Source organism: Patagioenas fasciata, chromosome 9 (assembly GCF_037038585.1).
Source record: "Patagioenas fasciata isolate bPatFas1 chromosome 9, bPatFas1.hap1, whole genome shotgun sequence".
Lineage (NCBI taxonomy): Eukaryota > Metazoa > Chordata > Aves > Columbiformes > Columbidae > Patagioenas > Patagioenas fasciata.
The window spans coordinates 6,622,698-6,639,454 of NC_092528.1; the positions used below are offsets into that span (position 1 = coordinate 6,622,698).

The 16,757-nt window shown below is 49.4% G+C and overlaps 1 protein-coding gene across 1 annotated transcript in view; it reads right to left on the minus strand.

Annotated features, from left to right (window-relative positions):
- The window catches only part of LOC139825438 (uncharacterized), a 41,639-nt gene that overhangs the window by 12,299 nt on the left and 12,583 nt on the right, over nt 1-16,757 (minus strand). Inside the window, exon 4 of the mRNA XM_071812308.1 lies at nt 15,408-15,512. Coding sequence (XP_071668409.1) covers nt 15,408-15,512 — 105 coding nt within the window. The remainder of the gene's footprint in view (nt 1-15,407; nt 15,513-16,757) is intronic.

Below are 16,757 nucleotides of genomic sequence, written 5' to 3' on the forward strand. Positions count from 1 at the left end.
CCTGATACGAAATAGGAGATTGCTCCCTGCAGATACCTGTTAAGCTTACAAGGAGCAAGGACAGTAAATCTACACCTGTTCTTACCCAAGTCCTGTATATGCTACAGAGTTCCCCCACACACACCTTCTGCACCAAACAACTTTCAATACACTTGATGAACTACAAGGAAAAATACACAAAACCACCCCAGAGTAAATTTTCCCCCGACCAGCACAAGCGTCTGATTGTGTACAGAATAATAAATGGCTCCGTTGTGCCATTTCCACCACTCGCCCACCCCAGGGAAAGCTCGTTCAGCCTCGGAAACGCTTTCACGTGTGTGGGCTGGGGAGGAATCACCCAGCGGGGCATTAAACGGGGGGGCAGGTCTGTGGGGAGGACAATAGAGATGGGGAAAAGGGCTGAGAAAGCTCCCGAGTCCGCCAGGCATCATCACTCAGAGCTGGATAAAGGCAGAGCTGCACGCATCGGCACAGCAAGAGCCGCTTGATTTATTCTCCGCCGTGGCAATTATTTATTCATAAATAAAGCAAAACAAAAAAATAAAGGGAACGTGACCGGACGCGCGCTCAGAGGTGGCATTTTGGGAGGAAGGAAGTACCAAGGACCCACGCAGGGAGGGATGCCTGACTCTTCTCCATCCCCCACCCGCAACCACCACCTCCCATTTAATCATCTTAACAGGGGAAAAAAAGAAGGTAGCAGGGAGAACGGGCACTGTCTTCTCAGTCAAAAGTCCAGCAGCAATTTCAGGCTCCCTGGGCATCCCCCATTCCTCATCCCTTGGGGAAAAGGCCACATCCCGATGGGTTTTTCTCCACCAGGAAACAGAAAGCCTGGGACACACATCGCTGCTCAACCCACAGAGGGATGCTGCCTCCCCAGAGATGCTCCCCAGACCAGGGGGACACTCTTGATAAGGCTGAACTAGCAGTGTCGGGCTTGTACGCCAAAATACGTATGAAAACACCCGAGGAAACAAAAGAGAGAACAATTAAACACAACAGCTCACTACCTCTGAGATCAACGTCATTGAATAACGCATTTTCAGGCCAAGCCTTGTGGGTCTCAGCAACAGCCTTAACAAGTCAAAGAGAATTTGGGCAGACGTTCGGCATCGAGGAACCCAAGCACGGCCTCCCAAACTGCCCGGTTTTGCTCCAGGAGCTGAAGACAACGCGCTTTGGAAAGCGGGTATTTGCCTGCTGGCTCTTTCTTGCTCAGGAATCTCATTTTCCACCATGTCAACAAGGCCAAGAGGGCTAGAAACGTACATTTGCTTCTTAGTGACAGCTGAGCTGCGTGAAACCTGGCTCTGGGGCTCTAGGAGAACACAGTAAATACTGTTAACGCTCGCAATAAAACTACTCCATTGGCAACAGAAAGGTTTTTCTTACCCATTGCTTGTCCGGGTTCCTCCAACTTCTCTCGCTCATGCCCAACCACTTTGTTTGCTATACGGATGCTAAATAAATGCCATGGAAACTACAGCACCAGGTACTCAGCACCTTCCTTTTTCCATCCGAAACAGCCATCGAGACAGACTTTCTCATATCCCAGCAGCAACGGGAGTGAAACTCCTTCCCCATCTGCTCTCCATCACCCTTCGCCCATGCTCGTGTTTGATCGATGCTGCCTCTGGGTCACCGCATGTCCCAGCTCCAACCATCAAAGATTTAAAGATTGAGCACGTTTAAATATTAAACGGGGCAAATAAATAATAAATAGAATGAAAAATATTATTTCTCCCTAAACAGGGACATCACTCACAAAAATCAAGGTGAGCCTGGTCCCCGAGGCTGTAAAATGCCAAGACAAGCAACGTGCCCACCTCACCTCCACTCTGCTGTCCCCAAATACAGCATTTGTCACGCTTCCATCACTGGAGAGGACAGTGAGAAGGCCTCACTCCCAAAACCAGTAAGTCACCCACACAGAGGCACTGAAATGCAGTTTTTGGACCATTTTTAAAGCACGGTATAGATGGGAACATGCAGCCCCTCCATGGCCGGTAGGATCTCTCTCAACACCTCCTGCAAACAGCTCCCCAAACTTCAGTGACAGCGTAATTGCGCATTATCTCCTACAACGTCACTTTGACGGTTTAGGGGACAATACAAAGAGCAAAGAGACTGTAATATTCGTATTGACATTTCCCCAAAATGCCTCCTTTCCTGATAAAGCTGCTGCCTTATGAATATGGAAAGCTTGCCTGGAGGCTTTGCTTAAATGCAGTCGTATTTAACGGGAGGAGGTGGAGCAGTAGCGACCCCTGCACAACAATGGCCCGGCGCTTTTTAGGCTGTGCAAGACGTTTTTTCCATTTTCATGGGCAATTCTCTTTACAATCCCTCCTCTAAAAGGGTTTATAAAAGATTCACTCTGCCTCCGTATTTGAAACAAGAGTTAGTGAGAAAACAGGATTTCAGCTCCTAGACCTGCCCCGTGGGATTTTCTAATGAAAACCATTTTTTGTCTAAACTTCTCGATAAGAAAGATTTTTTTCTTCCTTAGTTTAAAAAGAAGTGAAAACTAAAATACTTCAGCCACAGGCCAACATATCATGGACTGAAGTGACTACCAGAGCACCCAACCAGAGCTGCGACGGAAGAGTCAGAGCAGGGAAAGTGTGTTCCATGGACCGAGTGCCAGGCTACCAAGAAATTGTTAGGAAACCACTTTCTGTGGCTTTCTACAAGGTCTAGAATTTCACGAATCTGTGCCTTCGGGTGCACATCTCTTAGGAGTGAAGAAATTGGGTTTCCTGGAGGTGGGCACTCGGCATCTTCTAAAAATCAAAACTGTTGGCAATCAATAACTCAAGTAAATGCTTGGGCTAAACTTGGAGACAAAGAAGCCGCCTTTTGTCTTTTGTTTCTTTTTCTTCAAGGGTGAAATCCATGGAAGTTTGTGGGATTTTGCCCCAGACTTCGGCAAAAACAGGACTTTACATGCGGTTTCTCTTCACATTTCATCCATCTCCACGTCCACGATGGACATTGAGCACCACCATGGGAAGATGTTCCCCCGCTGTTCAGACATAGATACCAGCAACCAAGTGGTTTTCTTTAATGCTGTGCAGAGAAAAAGCCTGATTTCGACGGTTTTATATTTAGGCTCGCCTACTGTTGTATTTTTTTAAGGATTTGTGTTTACCTTCTGGACAGAGCTCCAGGTTCTCCCATAGATGCAACCATCGAACCGTGGCAAACAACAAAAAAGTAAAGGATGTGCTAAAAACAAAATCCGTAAGAGCTGTAATACCTCAATTAAGGGAGCATAACTATTGAAGCCTGAAGTATCTAGAGAATCTAAAGCCATTAATTCTGACAGCAGAAGGTGCCACTACCAGAGCTGGGAGAAAATCTCTGCCTTTCAGCTCACGAGCAGGGAGTATTTCTCTCCCTGGAAAGACCAAAAAAACCTATACAACACTATTATTTTCTGTTGAAATCCACAAGTTTGGGTTTATGTTCTACCTTTCAAGTTTTCTATTGGCAAAGCTCTTCCCGATCACATAAATACTCTGATTTTGCAATATGGCTGGGAAGGTTTGAAATCAAAGTTTGTTCCGCTTCCAGAAGCTGGTGGGCTGACAGGCATCCCAGTGTTTTGAGCACAAAAGGGGTAAACAAACTTCTGGCCATGGTCCAAATCTCAGAGAGCAGGGCAAGAAAATCTCTTCACGGATGACACCAATGAACTAGAAAACACCTTTGAAGACAGTCAAACACTTACTCAAAGAGGCTGGGAATGGGAATTATGCGCAGAAGCTGCAGTTCCGGAGCATTCTGCTGTCAGACGCTCTTTCGCTCCAATTTCTCCCTCTGAGCAGCAGCAGAACAGACAGCATTGGTATTTGGAAAGCCCTTTGTTTCTCCACCCACGAGTTCGCCGGACGAGCCCCCTCCAGGAGCTCAATCCTTCCATTTGATGTCCTTCCAGGTCACCGGCCGATCTGTCACATCACCCCCAGTGTGACCTGGCTTTTTCGGGAGCCAGGAAGCAATGGGGATGCTCTGTTTTAATGTGTGCAAACGGCAATACAGCAAACCCACCGTCCGAACGGCACAGCTGCTTCCTCGGCCACCGGAGGTTTTTGTCCCTGTGATGCAGTAAGATGGAATTGTCTTTTTTTTCTTTTATTCCTTTTTCCCAGGCACGAGAAGCAGATGAGCAGGATGCAGTGGGCGGCTCACTCGCCAGCTCCAAGGCCAGGACAAAAACCTCCTGAGAAAGGGCACCGCATGTCACCGAGAGCACAGAAACGCCATCGGCCTCCAGCATCGCAAACGCTTGGCAGCATCGCCTAAGCCCTACCAAGCTCCCCACGGTTCAAACCTCCTGCTCTAGGCCAGGACTTTGGCCCAGACAAGGACATTTCTTGGCTGTGCTGGACCCGGAGGGACCTTTCCTAATTGCTTTTCCCAAGGGAAGGTGAGGCCTTCGCAGCAGGGAGGGATTTTGCCTCTTGCTAAGCCAGGCAGGACATGGGGACCATGCGCCCAAGCAGAAGGTACAAGCTGGAGCTGCCCAAGGCCCATCTGTCAGAACAGGAAGGACCATCCAACCAACTCACTGTGGAAATAATTAGGATCTGCCTTGTGGGCATTAATCACATTCTCATTCAGCACGAGACAACATCTGCCAGCCCAGGACACGGGCTCCATCGCAGAGACGTCCTGCCTAGGTGAAGAGAAAGCTCACAACCAAATGAATTTACTCCAGCAGATGTTTTTGCTACGACCTTAACACAATGATCGACACCATGTGCTCTCTTGTCAGAAGCAAGCACAGCAACCTCAGTGTCCCTAGAGGGATGTCACCCAGGCCACCCGCACCGCCAAGTCCCCAGCAAAGGGGGACAAACCCCTCATCCCATGGGCACAGCCTCACGCTGGGGCCATGAGCTCCTACAGAACTGTGCTGAGACCCCCCCAGCACCAGCCAGGTCCATCTGTCCATCCATTGCAGCTCCTCAGCAGCAGGTTTTGCTGAGCCATGGGGGACCCCTGGCCCCCAGCCACATGGGTTAGTGCTCTACAATGGAGGATGAACTCACGAACCCCAAGCACGGCTTCATTTTACTGTAATAAAGAACTGAGTGATGACAAGCCAAGGGATGAGCGATGGGCTAACGGGTGATCTGCCACAGAGCAAGCGAAACAAGACCCTCTCCACTCCGCACCGCCTGCGCCAGTGCCAGACGCCACCACGGAAGCTGTCGGACAAAGCTGTCACCGGAAGACTAATTCACAGGCGCTTCACAATTTATGCTCGGCCTCTCAGCCCTGTTTCTTCCTCCAGCTACCGCAATTAATGGCAGCAAACCCCTCTGCCTGCTCTCTACCTGGCTGGTCAGAAACCATCACTCCTTTGAACTCCTCGCACTATCAATACTGCATTAGCAGCAGATACTACTTTAATGTGGGTGTTATCACCGCTAAGGAATATTGCCAAGTGCATTTGGTTTTATGAAAGGGTCCTGCCTACACACACCTCTGGCATGGCTCGGCTGCGGGGGTTTGCGATGGGACAGGTGAAATTCTGACGTTTGCTGGCAGGATGGTCTCTGCATCTGCAACCACTTCACTAAAAACAATTCACACCCGCCTGCCCAGCAGTGGGTGATCCATTGACTTAAATGAAGACTTACTAGCAATTCAGGAGCGCACGGCTTCTTTTGAGTACTCTGTCAAATTAACCACTAACAGCAAAGCCAATGTTGTTTTACAATTCCTTGGCCCCACTGATTTTTATGGTACTGCAGGCTTGGCTCTATCAGCATCCCAAACAAGCTCATTTGACCAGAGCCACCTCCTGCCCCTCTCAAAACAGGGCCCTTTATCAGAGCTAATACTGTCCCAATATGTCACAAAGTAGTACATGCACCAACGCAGGAACACCAGCAGACTTCAGGGTAAAAACACAATTCCACTCCCTCTGAGATTGTTTTAGCTGGGATGCTTCTTGAACCAGAAACCACAGAAATAATTGGCCAGTGAGAAACCCTGACTTTCAGGTGCATTCCGGGTATCCATCCTAATTCAATTTTCCCCAGGAAGCAGAGTGTACCAGGACAATCAGAAAAGCAATATATGTAGTTTTCCATCGGATGCCTCGCAGCACACCTAACCCAAGAACCACAAATGAGATATCCCCCCCCAAATCAAAATGAGTTTTTAGCAAAGCCCAACTCAACAACAACAGACAAATGAATACACAGCTGGTTCGTGCCCAAAATCCCCACATCCAAATTCTCTAAGACACAGGGGAGAACCTGCTTTGCAACCACTGGGACTCACACCAGGCTCTACAAACAGCCAGGCCAAGCGCACCAGACTTTAAAGGGTCTGAGAAAGGATCTGACCCTCTCTCCTCCCCATAGGCTGTGCGTGTTTCTGATTTCACTCACTCTGTGGCATCTGGGGCATGGATGAACAAAAAGCTGACGAGCTTGGATTGTCCCTAATTAACTGTGATAATCACAGCGGGCACAGCTGACCAAAGAAAAGGACCACGGAGAAAGCAGCATCATCCACCACGGGCCCTTGGCACAGCGGTGCTGGATCCTCTGCTCTTGCCCAGAGCGGAACCTCAGAACAGGATAACGCGCTGCCCCATTTCCATGGAAGGGGAATCACATTCAGATCGGGGAGCTGTGATCACAGGAGCCAGGCAGACACGCAAGAGCGAGCGGACTTTTACCCCAAAACCTCATTAAATATAAAAGAGAAGTCACCATGGATGTTAATATATAGCACCAGGATTTATTCCCCCCTTCTGTTCTCAGTGTCATGTGACAACATTAATTAAATGTGTTGCTGACCCTGCTGGGCTTCTTTAAATATTTGCCATTCTCCACGAGCACTGTTTGGTTAATGAAATGAAATTAATGAGCTCATTAGATTGTGCCGTAATCTTTCAGATGCGAGCCCGGCGCTCGGAATCACTGTTCCCTTTCTCTGCTCCTGCGGTTTTCACTCGACGCATTCAGCTCCAGGAGCAAGAGCCCAACAGCGGAGTAATCAATTAACGAGGCAGCCGGGCACAAGGAGGAAACGTGAGGCCAACGAGACACAGCTCGCCAACTTTCCCACGGGAGCCAGTCCCGCAGAGCCCATGATGAACATACCTTTGTTTGGAGGATGCTTCACCAAGGTGAAGACCAGCCAGAGGAGTCTGAGATGGTGGGACATAAATTCATAGCTACAACCACTCTGGTTTGTATGTAAAAGCTGCGAGACCCTGGAAAAGAAAAGCTCGGGTTTAAAACTTCCAGACGTGATGCTTAAACGCAGCCCCACAGGTGCTGCTGAAATACAGGGTGTTTCAAAAAGATGGACCCGGTCTCTGCAACCATGAACCGCCCAAGAATGAAACTCTTACAACTTATACGGCAGGTAGGAGGAACATAGAACATTGATAGAAAGGTTCCTAAAACTTAAACCATCCATCTATTTTTGTGTCATTGTAACAGGTTGAGTCTATTTTTTTGAAGCACTCCATAGAAGAGATCTCACCCAAAACTAGGGGAGGCCACGGGGTTGGATCTCTAAAGCATCTGAGCAAGGAAAGCGCACGTGGTCCACAACCTTCCACCCGAGCAACTCCCCATGGTCGCTCTGATAATCACTTGCCCTAATTAGTCCCCAGGTCAATACAAACAACCCTCAACGCAACCATTTTTTTTTCCCAAATATTCCCCCTGGCCGGAGCAGCACCCACAGCTTGGTGCTCACCACCACAGCAGCCAAGAGGACTCTTCGCCTTCGGGCTACACCACTTCAAGTGATTTCCACCTTTATTTTGAGCAGGAAAGATTCTCCCCAGGGCAGTGCTTAGTTCTCCTATAGTCTTGTGAAGCTTCGTCAAAGAATTAACTCGGATCAAAGAGCCTCTACAGCAGCACAAAATCCTCTGATAGGGAGGAAAAGGAGGGAGGGGGGTGGACAATAACATGAAAAACGCTTCAGTAAATCTCTTTCCAAGCAAGCAAATAGGTGTACTCCTGCATGCGTATAAGCCCCACAGTTCAGAGATTGTGTTAGCTATGGTGACTCCTAATAGCACCGGAGGAATTCAGGGTGGGAAATGTATGCAAATCGAATTCTCTCTGCGGCTGTATTTGCCAACAGAGTGGATCATAAAGCTTTATCAAGCTCTCGGTCCCCAGGCTTTTGTAATTTACCTTTTAGCCTAGAAGTCACACGATGATGAACCGGGGTAAAACAAGGGGATGATGAGCACAAACGGAGAAGAAGCGAGAGGAAGGCATTTACTCAGTGACACACTGAGAAATGGTAAGGCTAAAAAAAAAAGTGATACCCCAAGTCTTCACAAAAGCCTCGGGGAGACTAATGTCACAGTCACTATTGTAGAGCACATGAAAAAGATATATACATTTTTACACTCGCAGGTGGTGGGACTGAAGCTGGAAAACCCCAACTAGCTGCATTCCCACACTCACTGCACGCAAAGGATGATCTCAGAGGACCTGAACCATGTCCCCTCCGTGACTTAAAGGATTATCACCTTAGCCTGAAAAAAACCCAGCATCGCCTCTATCTGCTCCCCCAGCTCTGAAAGCCGGGATCGCAACAACCAAACGCCAGGCTCCCAACTAAACCATGTCCTCGTTTTACAACCCTGCAACGTCCACTGCTCAGATGCCCAACAACCCACCCCACAAGGTTTGACTTGTCTCTCGTTTGAAGGATTCCAACACCACTGCCTTTGTGACTGGTGGTTAAAGCAAAGGGGAAAACTGCAGCTATCATTTATCCATGACCTTAGGGGGGTGCAAATACTACTGGCTGACAGCACGGCCCTCAGCCAAAAAGGGATGGAGAAGATCCCAAAGGCAACAGAGATGTGGCAGGAGCAACAGGCAGCACATGGCAGCATTGTTCAGCTGAGCAAGGCCACGAGCTGGTATTTTCTGAGAATGAGTTACTTCAAAAGGGAAAGCAAATCAGCCTTTCTACACTTAGGGCACTGCAAACAGCACCAGTCTCCAGAGAATCACACAATCATCTTGGTTGCAAGAGACCCTCAAGATCACTGAGTCCATCCATTCCCCCACCCCTGGCACTGCCCCACGTCCTGAGAACCTCATGTCCGTCTGTCCAACCCTCCAGGGATGGTGACTCCAGCACTGCCCTGGGCAGCCTGTTCCAATGCCCCACAGCCCTTTGGGGAAGAAATTGTTCCCCACATCCAACCTCAACCTCCCCTGGTGCTGCATTTGATGCCCCCAGGATGCATTTGCCCTGGTGGTGACCCAGCTCAGCACTGGTTCTGCTGAGCTGCTGCCAACCAGCACCCCCAGGTCCCATCCTGCAGGGCTGCTCTCCAGCCCCTCCTCTCCCCATTTATGATTAGAACTGGAAGTTCTCTTCTCCCTCAACACAGTCAACAGCACCTCCCAGTTTAGTGTCATCAGCAAACTTATTACTGGTGCATTCGACTCCTGCATCCAGACCATTGATAAAAATATTGAAGAGAACTGGACAGGACTTTGCCTTTGTGAACACATGCTGACTTTGCCTGATGACTGCATGTTCATATATATATGTCTGTTTAGTGACTGAATCCTGCATTCTGTCTTCCTCCAGAGACGGTCACAGTGCTACCTGCAAAAACTGGGTATCCACACACCCGGAGCAAACCTCTGTGAACCATACAACGACACGAGGCAGAGCGGGGCAAAGGACCCCAGCGAGCGGGTTTATGCACATGCAAGGGTTCAATGACATGAACCCATTCTCCAAAACCCAGCACCAGCCCTTACACTGCCCCATGTGCTGGCCTGGAGGTCCCTGCATCATGTGCATAGAGTAGCTGTGACCCACATTTCATTCTGGTTTAGCCCAGACCCCAGCTGATGCAAGCAATGATGCTTCCACAGCGGTGATTCATTTAAAAGTGGGTGAACAATCTCCACCTTTGCTTAAAATCAAATCAAAACCCAACTTTCGGCTCAAATAATGTTTACGCCCCATTCAGAAGTACAAGATACATTTTTGAGGATAACTTTCCTTGAGTTGCAGCAGGTGTACAACCATGGAAGCAAAGACTTCAATGCAGGCTCTGCAAACCCACTCCTCATTCAGCATCCAGCTGCTCCCAGCACCGGCATTTCCCTGCTGGGGATGCACTTCACGCCACTTTAACCCCCACGAGACCAGCTCCTACAGCAAGAGCAAATAAACAGGAGTTTCTCTCGGCAGATGACTCCGGCATCACACCTTGTCCTCTGTTTCCTCCTGTGGGCACGTGCGCAGAGCCAGGGACCCGCAGGGACGCGTGGCAGCCCGTGCAGACGATGCCTTTTAACTGCAAACAGAGCCCAAAGCCCCAGGGCTGATTTGGCATACGTTCTTACAAATACAACCGCATTTTCAAAGTGTATTTATACCTTATCTATGCTGTTTACCCGTATGTTCAATAAATCATTATTCATTATCTGATAAGGTGCTTGCACTGAATTTCTAAGCCCGGCTTACAGTTAGCACAGCACGGGACACGCTGGGAATACAAATGGGAAAATAAATAGAGCAGCTGCCTCCAGCGAGGCTGCTCTGCTACCAGGGGACGCTGGTGACACAGCCAGCAAGGAGACCAAAGCCTGGGTCATCGGGCCTGCTGAGCTGGATACAACAGCCTTGTGTTATGCACAACAGCCTCTTTTTTAGCTAATTACACGTCTGAGATCCCTTCCAATGACAGAAGTGACATTACAAAGCAAACCATGTTTCCTCTCTTCTGCACCGCATTCATCTCTGCCCTGCCCAGACCCTTGCGACAGCCCAGCACAAACAGCCTCTGCTCTGCGGTACCCACAGGGTCCCCACAAAAGCCTCAGCCTGGGAGCAAGGAGGAAAAAGAGAGAGCACAGATCTGAGACCTGCAGCTTGAATAGACAGGAAAACTCCTACTTGTGCTGCCTGTGGCCCGGACATAACACCAGAGGAGCAACGCAAAATCCAAAGCTCTCCCAGCCCTGTCCTCTCCTTTTGCCTGCTAGAGCATGAAATGCAGAGATGGGGAGCACCTCAAGACAATGCTCCATGTGCATCCCATCCCCTTTGAAACAGAATCCCAAAATCACTTGGGTTGGAATAGAACCTCAAGCTCATCGAGTCCAACCATTAACCCACTCCTGGCACTGCCCCATGTCCTGAGAACCTCATGTCCGTCCGTCCAACCCTCCAGGGATGGTGACTCCAGCACTGCCCTGGGCAGCCTGTTCCAATGCCCCACAGCCCTTTGGGGAAGAAATTGGATCGAGGAACCAAAACCAGCTCTATTTAGGCCAGAGTTTTAGTACAGCTTTCAATACAGCCCAGGTCTCTCTCACCTCTCCCAAGGATCAGCTGTGTTGGGTGGACATTTCCATGGGAAATGGGGAGACGTAGGGAGTCAGGTTCAAATCACGTGAAAAGCAGCTACGCCACATCTTAAAACCAGGCTACAAGGAAGTGTGACATCCAATTACTTCGGAAGGGGAGGCAGAACAGTAATTAAATTTTCTGATCTTGTTAGCCAATTTCTCCAATCACTGCCCCTGAACTGGAGAAGGGGAAGGGAGAGGGGAGACGCTTGCGTCAGCGACGCTTGTGAGGGAAATTAGGTTTTCACGGATTATTGGGTTAGTTCCACTTCTCCTACTTTTTAATTTATTTGTCTGTATGTGCTGCCGAGCTGAAAGGCCGAGATTTTTCCCCCTTTATTTTTTTTAATTAAAATCTGTAGTTTTGGAAGATGAAAACTTAGGGAGGGGGAGAAGATTACAACAATACAACCATGTCAGCCAGAATCTGCTTCCCTCACAAACTTCTGGTGATCCCTCTTCAAAACAAGAGCCTAAGCAGATACCTCATTAGAACTCCAAATAGCCCTTGGATACTTTTAGAGAAGAAAAAATATCAATTAACTTTGTTCTATACTAAGAAAGAAGAGAATTCATTTACTTACTGCTACTTGCAGGTCAGGTGGGGTTTTTTAAGAACTTTCCCTTAACGGCACAAAAGAAATTTAAGAATCGCTGCCTGCATAATCCTCTGCCTCTATTATATCTCTAAAGACAGTAACACTATCCCTCTTTCCAATTTCCTTTGAAATAGAAAAAGAAGACTAAAATGTGCACATCGGCAGCGTTCAAGTGAATTATCTGTATGATTATTTCCCACTGCCTGGCGAGCAGTTTCCTAGGAACAATGCCAAGGGGCTATTCCGTTTAAGTTTGCTGAATTTTGGATAAAAGAGAAACTGAGTTCCACACGAGAAGACCCAAGACCTGTCGCTGAGACACGTGTTCTTCAGGCTTACCCGCGTTTCTGCAGCTTCCAGCTTCCCTCTAAAATCAAGAGATGTCATGAGCTTCACGGCACTGGACCACTGACCCGTGTACTGAAGGATGAACCTGCAGGAGAATGATATGGAACCAAAGGACAACGGCAGAACCAGAGAACGCTGGTGAATGGGGCCGCATGTAGCTGGCGGTCAGTCACTAGTGCTGTCCCCAGGGGTCAGTGTTGGGTCCAGCCCTGTTTAACATCTTGATTGATGATTTAGATGAGGGCATTGAGACCATCATCAGCAAATCTGCTGATGACACCAAGTTTGGAGGGAGTGTGGACCTGCTGGAAGGCAGGAGGGCTCTGCAGAGGGAGCTGGATAGACTGGAAAAATGGGCTGATTCCAATGGGATGAAGTTCAACAAGGCCAAGTGCCGGGTCCTGCGCTTCGGCCACAACTACCCCCTGCAGGACTCCAGGCTGGGCACAGAGTGGCTGGAGAGCAGTCAGGCAGAAAGGGACCTGGGGGGACTAATGGACAGGAAGCTCAACATGAGCCAACAGTGTGCCCAGATGGCCAAGAAGGCCAATGGGATCCTGTCCTGCATCCAAAATAGCATGGTCAACAGGACAAGGACAGTGATCCTTCCCCTGTATTCTGCACTGGGGAGGCCACACCTGGAGTATTGTGTTCAGTTCTGGGCCCCTCAGGTCAGGAAAGAGATTGAAGTGCTGGAGAGGGTCCAGAGAAGAGCAACAAGACTGGGGAAGGGACTTGAACACAAGCCCTGTGGGGAGAGGCTGAGGGAGCTGGGCTTGTTTAGTCTGGAGAAGAGGTTTAGAGTTGAGCTCAGCACTCTCTAGAACTACCTGAAGGGCAGTTCTAGCCAGGAGGGGATTGGTCTCTTCTCCCAGGCAGTCAGCAATAGGACAAGGGGGCATGGGCTTCAACTCTGCCAGGGGAAACTGAGGCTGGAGATTAGAAAGCAATTCTGTGCAGAGAGAGTGGTCAGGCATTGGAATGGCTGCCCAGGGAGGTGGGGGACTCACCGGCCCTGGAGGTTTTTAAATTGAGATTGGACATGACACTTAGTGTCATGATCTAGTAATGGACTGGAGTTGGACCAAGGGTTGGACTTGATGATCTCTGAAGTCTTTTCCAACCCAGTCAACTCTGTGTGTGATTCTGTGTGTAACTCAGCTTTGCAATTATTCAGCAATCCTGTGCACTTGGGATCTTATCAAAGACATCTGGAAAGCAGAGCTGGGTTATTTTTTCCCCCTTTGCCCACTCAAAGGATGCTCAGCATCCTGTCCATCCATCACACTGCCATGTGAGACACCAACACCCACCTCATGTTGCCAGCTTTACATAAAATCACATTTAGACCCGTGACTTCTGATAGGGAGGCGCACACAGATGAGAGTCCTCAGTTGGGATAGTAAAGAGGCCAAGCCAAGATCACACAAACCTTCCAACCAGCTTAATATTCAGAACCAGACTTATCCCACCCAAGCACAGCTACACATAGAGCCTGGTCCTTTTTGCATGGAGAACGGAGAGGACCCACCTCTAGGCAGTGGCAGAGCATCCTACCTATGTCTGGCCAAAGACAATTTCTTGAGAGTCTTTAAAACAAGCAAAACACACCAAAAAAAAGCACACCCCACCCTTCCTTCCTCATCACAGACAAGGTCCGAGCCGACCCGCCCTCATCAGGCTTTGCAGGTCAGATAAAGCTAATTGTGATGGCACTGGAGAGGAGGTGAATTCACTCTGCTCTGCAATGACCTGGGTTTCACAGCCGTTCAAAAGGAACAGCCACAGCCATTAAAAACTTCACTTTACAGGCTGAAGAGGCTCATAAAGAGAGCATGAATTCACGGAGCGCTGGCTCAGAAAGCCTCTGCCCCGGGTGTCCCGCAGGCTGCTATTGTCTGAAATATGGAATAAAAGGGAGGTTCATATTTTACTTCAGACTTATTTCGCTCTTCGTTTTCTCTGCAGGCCAACTAAAAAGGAAGTGATTTATAAGGGGAAAACCAAGGGGAAGCGGTTCTAATTAATTGCCCATAACCGTTCCAGCTGTACTGGCATCCAGCAAGACACAGGGCAACAGTGCTTACACAGAGATGCAGTAACGCTGCAAGTTTCTGCTTCAAACCAGAATAAAATGCTTCTTGCCCTCGCAGTGCTGGTAGAGACCCCTTGTACACGGCCCCTGGGACCTGACCTGTCCTTTTGCAGGAATGGGGGACTGAAGGGGTCTCCCAGATTAAAGCTCTGCTTGCAGACCCTCCAGAGAGGGCTCAGAGTTCATCCTCACATCAGCTCAAGTTCAGGCTGCAGGGAGTGAGTCTAGCTTAGGAAATCTCCACTTCAAGCCCAGGAGCGAGAAGTTTGAACTACCTAAAGGCTGTGGCCTCTTGCTTCATTAGACTCAGCCACCGCGCAGCTGGGAGGAGAACACGGGGCTCCTGCTGCACTGCGGAGCCACAGAAAAAGCTTTTTTAACATCCAGAAATAAATGTGTTTGTTCTGCTTTCAGCAATGCTATAGCCAGGAGAACAGGTCTCCGGGGGACAACAGATCACACATTGCAGGTGCCTGGTTTTAGGAGGGGGAAACTCTCCAGCTTTCCAAACTGCACGTGCCAGAAGTTCTGTAGCTGAAGTTCATCTTGACCTCAGCGGGCTGGCCCGCTCTGTGGGAGGAAACAGAAAGCCTGGGCATAATCAGAACAAGCTCATAATTAAAAGCGCTTTTAGCCTTTACGAGTTCCCAGATCGCATAGCTGCAGCGGAAAAAAAATGTTGTTTTTATTTTACCTCATTACATAGGGAGCAGCGCAACGGTAATGAGCAGCCTGGCATTTGCTGGAGCTCACAGAAAACGAGCAGCGACACCCAAACAGATGCAAATCCAGCGTGCTGCACCCTGCTTAACTCCTGGCATGAGGTTATCCCCCCCGTGAGTCTCTGCAGGGGGATTTTTATGGGTAGAAGGTGTGGGGAGCAGCTAACCAGGCCAGCCTTTAATGCTGGAGTCAGGGAAGGGGGAGTCAGAAGTCCAAAATGCAAATAAGAATGAGGTTCCCACTTACCCCTCTGCAACATGTTGTCCTGAGGTGCTCCAGGAGGAAAGCCAGGCTCCTGCCAGCCCTCCCGCAGGGACGGACGCTGTAGCTGAGCATGACAAGCTCCAGTTTCTGCAACAAGTTAAATCAAAAATTTAAAAAGACACCAATATTTGCCCAGCACTTAGCTCTGGCCAAGCGCTATTATTCTGCACCATGCGAGATTAACACAGACAGACTGCTTTGTAGACTCGCCACTCAGTGACATCCCCAGGCAGACATTCCTCTGCCTGCTTTGAAAAGGGTCTTGGGACGTGAACTTGCATTTAGCAGGCAGCCCGAGCCGCTCTGCGAGACCCATTTCTTCCCCGCCTGGGATCCGGGCGCGCCACAACCTTTCCCGGAGAGCCTGTCTGATCATCTGCTCCGTTTGGGACCACGACAGCCTCGGGGATTCGTCTTCCCAACTCCCAGGGCAGCTTGACACCTTCAGGAGGAGGTGGTGGACCCCTCTGCAAGCCAACAACCCCACTTCCAGCCAAGACTCTAGTAAGGCAGGGGGGGTGTGTATGTGCAGCTACAAAAAGCAATTTCTGCACTAGTTTCTGCTGCAACAGTCAAAAAAGCAATAGCCACCCGAAAGAAAGGTCACCAGACCTGACTGGTGGGGTGGGATGTTTCTGCAGGGCGACAGCTGCAGTGGGATCCACGGGGAAGAGAGGAGATTCCTCCAAATGGAAGAAGCCCAGGAAACTGCTGAGGACACTGGCACAACCACCAAAGGCTGCATCATGCCACCACGAGAAAGGAGATTTTGAAACAGCTAGGAAAAACAAATAAAAGAAGGCAGGAAAGGGAATAATGAGTGTTACCCTGCAGGGACAGCCCTTGGCAGCCTGTGTCCTGCAGCGAGAACGATGGCCAAGGCACCACCGTGGGACAAGGGACAAAGAGATGCTGCTCAGGGGCAGACACCCGAGGGATGACCAGCGAAGCAGCAGGATTGCGCTCTGTGCTGCTGGTAGGAAAAAGGTGAATTTATCTGAGAGCTTGAAGGAGACCAAGAACAGCACAAAAGCAGCTGAAGGACAAGCCCTCCTCTCTCCCGCTCGGCTGAAGCAGCTCCATATGGCCACAGCTCGGGAGCAACAGGACGGAGACCTTGTCGAGGCAGGAGCGGCGGTGCATGACGTTCAGCAGACAGCAGACAAACCCCGCTGCTTTTGGATGTGGCCAACGGGCCATGTCACAGACAGGTGCAGAGAGGGAAGCATTTAATCCTGTTTTCTGCAGAAAACTCATATACAGTACCCCTGTTGACCTCTGTGAAGAGCAGCTGGCCTATTACCAAACCCAAAGTATCCAAGCCATACGTCA